Source organism: Poecilia formosa, unplaced genomic scaffold (genome assembly GCF_000485575.1).
Source record: "Poecilia formosa unplaced genomic scaffold, Poecilia_formosa-5.1.2 Scaffold41, whole genome shotgun sequence".
NCBI classification, from domain to species: domain Eukaryota; kingdom Metazoa; phylum Chordata; class Actinopteri; order Cyprinodontiformes; family Poeciliidae; genus Poecilia; species Poecilia formosa.
Genome location: NW_006799980.1, coordinates 1,075,640 through 1,086,271, shown reverse-complemented (window position 1 = coordinate 1,086,271; position 10,632 = coordinate 1,075,640). Strand labels below are relative to the sequence as shown.

Sequence of the window (10,632 nt, the reverse complement as noted above, 5' to 3'; positions counted from 1 at the left end):
TCCGATTACTCGATTAATCGTAAGAATAATCGATAGATTACTCGATTACTAAAATATTCGTTTACAACAGCCCTAGTTGAAGCAGGGATACATCTAAAAACCTACAGGACACCGACATGCTTTTAGAAGGCATAAACATATCAGTTTTTTTAAGTTCTAAAGTATTTTTTCTTTCCGTTTGGTTTACGTAGCGAAACGGGCTGTGTCCATAAATCACGTAAATATAAACGTCTCTTACCTCGTCGTTCAGCCTCCTCGGCTTCCTCAAACACATCATCATATCCGTCGTCTTCCTGGGCGGTGGTGACCCGGTAGCCCCTCTTCTTCAGAACGTGGCAGACCACCACCCCGGTAAGGCCCACGACGAAGAAAGCCAACACTAAGGCAAAAGCTAAATAGTCTGAGCCACTTCCTTCACCATTTCCACCAGTAGTTGTGGTGTTCGCTGTGAAAAAAGTAGAGGAGGGGGAAAAAAGAATTAGGATTTTAAAACAGAATTACAAGACAAAGCAAGCAGCAAGAAATGAATTCAACAGATCTGGTAGAGATTTTACCTACAAAATTCGGGGGGAGGAAGGGGAAGAAAGAAATTTTTTTTTTTTAATCCTTCAACTCTCCAAACCTTTAAGAGTTGAAAGACCAGACCTCTGGTCTCAGATCCAGTTTACATGAAGCAGGAATGTTTATACAGTTGAAACCACATGTTTAAACACACTATATAAAAAAGACAAGCTTTTCCCCCCTCACCGTCAGACGTCAGCATCTTTTTGATATATTTGGACGTATCCATGTTGTCATGCAAGGCAGCAGCATGTGTCTGAGGTTTAAAGGCATAGCAATCTTAGTGTATATAAACTCCTAAAGTTTACAGACGAAGGATTATTCTCATTAATCTGACATTTGGCTTTCCATAAGACAATAAACTAAACATTTGATTCAACTGTACAAGATAGAGTAAAAAACTTTTAATACTGAAGCTTCTCCCTGCCTCCGCTTGAATGTGCCAATTTTATTGAAATCAGTGAATGATGACTGTGAAAAAATACAAACTTCATTTAACTGTTCATTAGGCAGTGCTCTACATTGCGCAGTAGGCGGGTCTGTCAGCCAATCCTCTCGCAAAGGGAGACAGTGGCTGATATTCAGACCTTTGAAGAGGTAGATACGATTGTAGGATAAGATCGGTGCCACAAGTATCGGCTGAGTAAGGTCATGATCGTAATTAAGGGTGCACCGATTGATGCCGATCAATCGGTTACTGAACATGGCTCCTATCTTCAGTAACCACAGTGTAGTCTGTAATCTACAATCAGGCAGCGGTGGACACCGCTGTGGCTCCTAATGCATACGAGTCATGTGAGCAAAACCAGCAAAAACACACAAGAGAGCTTTTGTCTGCTTTCCTGTCCACATCAGTGAATGGATGGCAATAGTAAAAGTCAGAGTGGAAAAAAAAGAAGAAAAGACTAGGTTGGCGCTCACAATTCAGACCAATATCAATCAATAACTCCAAGATCCTGACTCTGCATTTCATTTGAGACGTGCCAGAGCATAAGGTTTAGATGTTATACTGTCCCACTACCCACTCATGTGGCCTCTTCCATTGTCCCAGCCTCCTGCTGCATCAGACTGAACACATTGAACATTGTCTGCTCACTGACCGTCTTGTGACCCAATGTCTTCATGTGCTTTTGTGAAGAAGTGAGTAGCTCACAGTACGCAGGCTGTGTTCAGGCACGACCCCTTAAAGTGTCCAACAATCACAGATCAGTTGGAGCAATAAAAGCACGACAACAGACCAGGGAACACTAGATTAGAGGGGTATTTACACAGGACTTGGAGCCGAGCCAAAATAAACCTAGATCCTGCGAGACTGAAAAAAAATTAAAAAAATAAAGACACATCGAGATGACGGGTGGCGAGTCAGAATATTAACCGAGAGCTACGTACCAACATTGTAAATTAAAGGAAGTCCAACTCTATGACTTTCCAGTTACACTGATTAATTTGACTCATTTTTCTGCTTTCCAGAATGTAATGTCCAGCCACACAAGTCAAATATTCTCCTTTATTGGGACTCCTTAAAAGACTAATAAGTAGGTGGTCTCATCACATTTAACTCTGCATTCATCATCAGGTTTCATCATTTAAAATTTATGAAATGAAAAACAATCTTCTTTCATCAGCTGTTAATGATATTTAAAAAGTCAGCCAGTGATCAGAGGAAACTAATATTCCTTTTATAATGTCTGATCAAGGAAATACTGATGACATTTTATTTCCCTTGTTGCTTATTACATACACAACACTGTTCAACTCAGTCCAACAACTTCACTCTTTTAATGATGGAAGAAAATACTGAAGTTAATCTCTCCAGAAATACGCAAAAAAAAGGGGTTTTGCTGCGAAAAATTACTGAATTTTTTTTTTTTTTTTTACTACACGTCAGAAAATTGAAACAAGCCATGTATAAATCCAGAAAATATTGGAAATCCTTTTTTCAAGCTGGAATTCTTTCAAGCTGATGTCAATAGAAATACTTATGACAGAAAAAAAAATGTCTCAATCCTGCAAACTGCATGTTTCATAACGGCTGTGGCCAGAGAATATCACATTTCTTTTGTAAAATATTTACCAAGCAACCTGAGATTATATAGTAAAAGGGAGACTCACAGACTTAACCTCTGTGCCTCATTCAGTAATGCTGCTTTAGTACTCCTTCAGTAGAAGAGCGTAAACTGTTCAGCGTCAAGTTAAAAATCCATCACTCCCACTTTACAGCCATTTACAGATCCTTCTAAATGTAATTACATCTCTTAAGCCGTTTCAGATGTTGCAGCCCCCAACCTTGGAGTGTTTCATTGGGATTTTTATGTGATGGACTGAAACAGCGTAGTGTCTAATTGTGAAGCTAAAGGAAAATGATTGTTTTAAAATGTTTAAACACACTTTATGCGGTGGAAAGCTGACACTGTATCCCGAACACACCATCTCCACAGTGAGAATAGCGCTGGTGGCATCATTCACCTACTCCAAATCGGATTTAGCTCTCCACTTTGACTGGGCCAGTCTAATACATGACATGCAGCATAGCTACATTGCTTGAGATGCTTCAAGTCTTTTCAGCCTCTAAGTGTTTCTCTCCGATTAGCTCCATTCATCTTCCCATTGACTCCAACCAGCTTCACTGTCCCGGCTGAAGGATCCCCACAGCACGTTGCTGCCACCACTGTGATCTATGGCGTGATGTTGATTCTCAGTTTGGAAAGAATATTGTTTTACATTCTTCAGAGATCTCCAGTCATAACACTCCCTCTGGTAGTCTTACTGTTACCTTTAAAGAGGCTTTTTTCATTATTTTACCCCAGATAAAATAATGAAGATTATTTCATACTGTTCATAAAGTAACACTTTATTACCGATTTGGTAATAAAGTAACACTTTATTACCGAATCGGTGTTACCGATTCTGTAACACTTTATTTGACGGGGTGTTCATAAGACTGACATGACACTGTCATAAACATGACATAACACCTGTCATGAACATAAAGGAGTCTTTATGAATGTCTATGACAGTTATCATGAAGTGTCCTTCAGTAAATAATGACACTTTTAATGCAAAGTTGCTTTAAAAGTTGCATCAACAGTCCATTAAAAGTGCCAACTTTGCATTATTTTGGAAATAATGACACTTTAATGCAAAGTTGGTCTTTCAAGGCAACTTTTGAAGCAACTTTGGATTAAAAGTGTCATTATTTACCGAATGACACTTCATGACAGCATTCATAAAGACCCTTTCATGTTAATGACAGGTGTTATTTCATGTTTATGACAGTGTCATGTCAGTCTTACGCACATCCCGTCAAATAAAGTGTCACCTCAGATTCAAATCATCATCATTAAATGAGGTTGAGCTCGATGAAGGTCTCTATAAAATATAAGATATGCATAAACTGGATGTAGAATAAAGATTAATTCTTGTTGGGGAAAAAAAACCCCAACAAAAAACAAAACTGGTTTGACCGTAACCATACACACATCAAGGTCAGCAGTGGAAGGGGAGAAAAGACTCCATTTTACTGTGGTTTCCTGTGTCACAACACTCAGGAAATTGCAAAAGTCATAGTTACTGCAACAAAGCTTGACCTGATTAAGAAAAACATATATAGCATAGTCATTGCCCACAACAACACACGGGGGATTTTTTTGCATCTTGTTAGAGGGGTTTAAAACATTTTAGGAATAATCCCTGGCTTTAAGTCTTACAGGTAGTTATTCTAGGAAATTGTCTGAACCAGTCATCCTCTGCCTGTTTGCTATGGTTCCCCCACAAACAAAATTTTCATTTGTGAGTAATGAGCCATATTGAGAAATCATGCAATTGTGACATGTTTTATAAATACTGCTATATTCACATTTCCTCAACAGTACTCTTCCTCATCCCTCATTATGATGCTTGCAATAATCTATGAAGTTTAGCGTCTAGGGCCAAGGAAGTGATGAATTATTAGTTTAAAGTTTATGATTACTAGTCTTAAAAAGTTAAGTATGAATTTAAAAAATAAATAAATCTTAAATTTAAATTGAATTGCTATGGGGTGAAAAATTTAGTTAGTTCATTTGGAATTTCTAGTCCAACTCAATAAAAGTTTTAAAAAATGATTTTTCTTAAATGTTCTTGGTCCAATTAGGCCTCTGCAATAAAAGAAATAAATCTATTTAAGGAGTTTTATGAATCTTTAATTGGATACACAAGTTTTACTGGCCTGTCTTGGACAATAAAGTGTTAAAAGAGGGGGGGAAATGAACTCCAGAAAGCACACTGCAGAACAGAGATATTCAGTTACAATCCTACTTGATAACAAAAAGCAGCAGGGCTCATATGGAAATCTTGATGTTGTTATTGTTTGGCATATTTGCTGAACGCATGAATGACTACACAGCTGCCAAAAAACGAGCGTGAACAGATTTTCTATCAACTAAACAGCTCCAAACTACAAAATAGTTTGGAGTCAATCATTTTGCCGTTTTTCAAAAAAAAAAAGAAAAGAAAAAAAAAGTATCCTATCAGTGTATAATGGGAGGGAAATAACAACTACAAGAGTGGCGTGCAAATCCTCTGACGTTACAGTAAGAGTTATAACTAATGTTATTATTTAAATGCTATATTAACAGCAGAAAATGTTACACCGAGTTATCTAAAATGTGTTTTATTTTGAGGGATAACTTAATGTCTATACATTTTCAGTCAACACAATGAGAGTCAGATGGTGTGTGTTCCTCATTGTACATGTGAAACTGACACTCGAGCAGCTTTACTACACGCCGGTTTTTCTAGCAAAATATGTTGTAACGTCAACATAAAGACTCGATAGCACAACAAAAGTGTTTTAAAAACGTTTAAGGGAAATACATAGCAAATATCATTGTCCGTGCCAGCATTAGACCGAGTTTCATCCACACCCGAAACCGGAAAAGCGTGTAGACTTACTTGGGTCGGAATTAGCCATTAAATGACCGAGGCTGGCCGTTAGGCTGGTGGGGATGCGACGGTTGGATGTCTTCTCGGAACCAAACTCTGGACAAACTCAACCAAAGGAGGGAACGTTTACCCACACCAACATGTTTCCTGCTCTGCACCGAGAGGATACGCCCTGTTTAGACTCGACCCGCCTCCACCAGAGGAGCAGCACACGGCGAACAGAGCGAGAGGGTTCGCCCCCGCCACTCGGTTTTTGTTTTATTTAAAATCCAAAAAAACGGCGGCTTTTATCGATTCCGAACACGAAGACTCGTAAGGAGCCTACAGAGCCCCCTAGGGGACATGTGGGATTTTCTTTTTTTTTTTTTTTTTCTTTTTTTTTTTTTTTTGCATTCCCTTGCAGTTAATGTGCAAATACATTCTGGTCTATTTTGTCTACAGTCACAGTGACAGTAAATTCCGATTTATATTTTTTTTTCTTTCTTTCATCCTTACAGAAAGCTTCTGTTTATTGTCTTAGAGAAGGGATGGAAAGCTCCTGTTGTGCTTTTGCATTTTGTAAGTGTGTGGTACATTTGTATCCTAATGAAAAAGATATAAAACTCAAGACATCTCACAAACAACTAGTACATCTTTGCGAGAAAACGCAAAACTGATTGCAAAGGAACTCAAAAGATTTTAGTTCCCATGCAAATCTTGTTGCAAAAGGAACTGCGAGGTAACTCAAAAGTATTGCGTGAGAATGTAAGGCAATGTAATCTGTACAAAGACTGGCTGGTGGGGAAAATATATAGTGCATTTCAGAGGTTCTGTACCAAAAAGAAGCTCAGCTGGAGACCGTAGCTCCATGAAGGAGCTTTGTGGAAATAGGTGGCGCCTTGTGGAAGCAAGTGTTTAGGCACCCCTAAATGGCTGCAAAGCAACACTCCAGGTATGTTTTTTGCAACCATGTGAAATAAAGCAGTCTGGTCAAATAAGGTCAAATGATAAATTGATTTCACAGTGTGTTGATGGCTTTAAAAAAAACAACAAAAAAAAAACAGAGGTAGGCATACACTTTCCATGCCCTTCTACAGCACACGGAAGCTTACTCCTTCTTTGTGTTTGTCCAAAGTGAGACAGTTAATTTGAAAAAAATTAAAAGAAAATCACTTTTGTTTTTCTCATCTTTTTTTTTCTGGACGACAGCTAGTTGAAAAGACACATGGGCCTTTTTCTTTTTTCTTTTTTTTTTTTTAAATAAAAACACAAAATTGTTTCATTATAAAACTTACCATGCCCTTACCATTTTGAGGAGTGGCTAGAGAAATGGGTCTATCTGTCTCATCATATTTAAACCCCAGGATGGCTTTATTCCTATGTCACATCATGCCACTGCTAAAAAATTTGAATATATTTTAAAGTTGTTGTTTTTTTGTTTTGTTTTTTTGTTTTTTACAAATCTTCACTGAAGGTACACCGATAATCATGTTGGGAAATGCACAATTATTGAGAGAGCGAGCAAACACAGCACATCATTCTGTTCTTGCTTATGTGCAGGCCGGGGAACAAACAGACTTGCAGATGAACCAGCATGAGTCACTCGGGAAGCAAGAAAACATAGCAACTCAGGCACTGTGCTGCTGTTTCATTCTACTGTTGCTTTAAATGTTTGAGGGTTTGGATGAAATAACTTGTTGAGTCACTGGCACGATTTAAATAGTAGCGCATTGTGTTTACGTGGCTTTTAGTTTGAAAAAATTCACAGAACAACTGTCCAGAAAGCGGGGATTGATCAAAACGTGTTCTGTTGGTGCTGCAGTCAAAGCGCACTAAGTTCACTACCTCTGATGAATTTTGTTCACTGAAGCTGTGCTGCTGCTAAAAGTGGCCTCTCCCCAATGAGCACCTGTTGTCTTTTCTTTCTCCCTGATTAGCCACTGACCTTTAGCAAAGTCGCAATCAAAAGTGCATGTTCTCTGTCAGGCTCGACACCATAAAACTCCAAACAAAAACTGAACGTCCAGAAAGATAGAACCTGCCCACATCAGAGTGCTTACACAGAAATAAAGGGGCACCCCTTCCTTGTTTCAACAGAACTTTGGACAATCCGTTTTCCCGATGTTACCACTAAACATATGGCTCTTAAATCAGGGTCCATACATTTTAATTTTACACATGAGAACACAGATATATCAACATGCCCAACATTTATCGGCAAACCTTAATTTGGTTTTGCAGCTCTGGTTCTTAGGATTTTAATGAAGGTCAACTACGATAACAACCACATTACATGAAAAACAAAAAACACTTAATAGTAACAATAAGATTTTGTCAAACAACTTCAACACCAATTTTGCTGCTTTTTTATGTTTGTTTAGACAAATTGGAAATGAAAACATACAAAATAAATCCATGTACACAAAGCAAATGTTATTGTTCCAGGGGGAAAAAAGACTTACAGAGTCATTACATTTATGACTCTATAAAAGTGCTCTGTTTGAGTGTTCTCTTTGAAGGGGCAGCAAGTCTGACTCAAGCACACACCCTCTGCATCCCCAACAGGACTGGGACACCCAGACTTCTTGATGTGAACCTGCAAAACACAGAAAATTCTAAGAGTCAAAACCAAAATTTTATTCTGTCTTATGGTTTGCTAGGGAATCAAAGTTCCCAGTCAAACATAGCATTTTAGTTGCCGTTTCCAATTTAATATTTGATTCAAAATCAGTGTTTTCCATCCAGTGGATAAAATATGTTGCAATGCTGCCCTCCATTGGACATTTTCTGCAGATGTCATTTGAACAACTGTCATATTCTATCGTTGGAACTTGCAGCTCGTTAAAACAATGCCTCATTTAAATAATCCGGCATGCAGATTTGTCCATGCAAATCTGCATGCCTTTGATTGAAGCAGAGGAAACTATATGTGATTTGGTGGATATTTCGCAGACAGATGCTAAAATATTATGGCATTATATATACTCCAACGGACAATGGTAACCATTTCATCGTCGTCATATTCCAAGCTCAGTGTTTACTGCAGGTACCTTCCCACCATGTGCACTCAAGAGGAAATGCGACTTCAGGTTGATCAGAAGGATAGTGTGGATGGTAGAAAATGATCCAAGGGAACAATTAAAAACCATTCAAGCTGAGCTCCAAAGACAAGCTTCTGAACAAACACTTTGAATCAACAGCCTGTGTGGAAGAAGACCCATCTGAGCTCCACAACTGTTAGAAAAACACACAAGATAAAATCACTAAATTTCCTGTTGATACTCCACAACAGCTTCCGAAGGACATTCTTTGGACCGATGAGATAAAACTGAAGCTAATTGGCGAAGAAGACACATCAGCTCTAGAAAAAAGAAAATGGAGCTTTCAAGGAGAAGAACACCATGGCATTTCTGAAACACGGAGGGTTTCCTGTGTTTTGTTTTGGTTCAGGAAACCATGCTTTTTGGCAAGATATCAAGCTATCCTGGAGAAAAATGCACTTTCCAGTTTCAGTCGCAAGTCATGGGTTATCCAAGAATATAACCCATGACCTCATATTTACAGCAAAAAGAACACAAAGATGTCTAAAGGGGGGGGGGGGGGAGCAAAACAAACTGAATCATTTCTACATCACCTTGAACCTAGAATCTCAATCCTAAGACACCTGTCACCTTGAAGAAGCTACGTGCGAACTTCCACTTGCCAAATAAGAGTAAGGCATTTCTCCTCAGAGGAAAATTAGCACGTCTGAAAAGGTTTCAGGTTTTTACTGTGTCAGAGGTTAATTCGAAATATCATACTTAAAGTACTAGTTAATCTTTACACATATCTATTTAAAGAGTCACACACAAAAAACCCTGAATGTTTATGCACATGAGAATGTTTTTTTTTTTTTGGTCATTTTCAATGTCCTACATCTGCTCTGTTTACAGCGTCTCAGTAACCTCCCATTGGCCAAGTGTATGGGTGAATGAGGGCGTGTAAGGGGCGGGGGCCACATGATGTCATGATGGGAGCACGTTGAGATGTGCATGCCGGAGCTTTGGCGCAGCCGTAATAAGGAAGCAAAGCCGCATCGTAATTAGCGCTTCGTGGTTCTCAGCTCTGATGGAAGGATTACTTAGTCTGCAGCAAGATATTAATGATTCTTCCATTCAGCGATGTTAAAATAGTTAATGACATTGAAATAAGCTGTTGATTTTTTTTGGCTGAGTAACTCCATAAAAAAGATTCAAAATGTAAAATAAAATATTTCTAAAAGGAATAAATGGTTAAAGAGTAAATTATTACACACTAAGGCTAAAAAGTAAAATACAATAAAAAGATCCAAGGTTGATATGAAGTTTTTCAACAGTTATCAATAATAATAACAACACTAAAAAGTCTAAACACCCTTTATATTTCTTTTTCAACAAATATTTTGCTAACATAAAAATTATATTTTGAACAATAATAAAAGCAAAAGGTTTAAAATATTGCCATCGAAATAAATAAACAACATTGTTCAAAGTTTTCCAGCTGCCTAACATAAAAAGGACAGCTTTAATTGCAACTTGTGATACATGGATTATATAGCCAATCAGCCAATGATTAGATTTTACAATACATGCAGCTCATTTTTTCAAATGTTTTCCATACAGATTGAGCTTTATTCAGATTTAAAAAGAAAGAATATTTCCTCTTAGTCCTTTTTTAAATTCCTGTTCTTCTTTTTCTTGAAATAGTGTACTCAATGCAAGGGGTGTGCAAATGAGTAAATTTATTTTAATAGTCTGTATTGTTATTGTAGTTGCTCTTCTTCTTCTCCTTCTTCTTCTTCTTCCTCCTCTTATTATTATTATTATTATTATTATTATTATTGTTGTTGTTGTTGTTGTTGTTATTTTAGCAGTAGTTGTAGTAGTAGTATCAGTAGTATTGCTGTTGTCTTCTTCATATTTCTGTTCCAGGCTATGGTTTGTATTACGGTAAACTCTTCCTAAGGTAGGAGGTCAGTCCTCTCGTGTTTCCACTGTTGTTTGGAAATTTACTGCAGTTCCAGTCACAGAGCAACGTGACCGCGGAGCCTCGTGCCGATAGCCCCGCCCATCCAGACCAATCAAAAAACAGAAGGGTGTGTTTTGGGCGGGGTTACTGTCTCCTCCTGTCCAATCAGTGCGGCTGTTTCGA

The 10,632-nt window shown here is 38.0% G+C and overlaps 1 protein-coding gene and 1 long non-coding RNA gene across 2 annotated transcripts in view; one reads left to right on the top strand and one right to left on the bottom strand.

Annotated features, from left to right (window-relative positions):
- The window catches only part of rell1 (RELT like 1), a 25,009-nt gene extending 19,256 nt beyond the window's left edge, over positions 1-5,753 (bottom strand). Inside the window, exons 1-2 of the mRNA XM_007551323.2 lie at positions 5,494-5,753; positions 239-445 (exon numbers count right to left, since the gene is read on the bottom strand). Coding sequence (XP_007551385.1) covers positions 239-445; positions 5,494-5,512 — 226 coding nt within the window. The 5' untranslated portion in view covers positions 5,513-5,753. The remainder of the gene's footprint in view (positions 1-238; positions 446-5,493) is intronic.
- LOC107836155 (uncharacterized) lies at positions 4,072-7,153 on the top strand. The gene is made up of 2 exons (XR_001662013.1): positions 4,072-5,132; positions 7,024-7,153. It is a non-coding gene; the product is annotated as an uncharacterized LOC107836155 (long non-coding RNA).
- Positions 7,154-10,632: the final 3,479 nt, after the last annotated feature.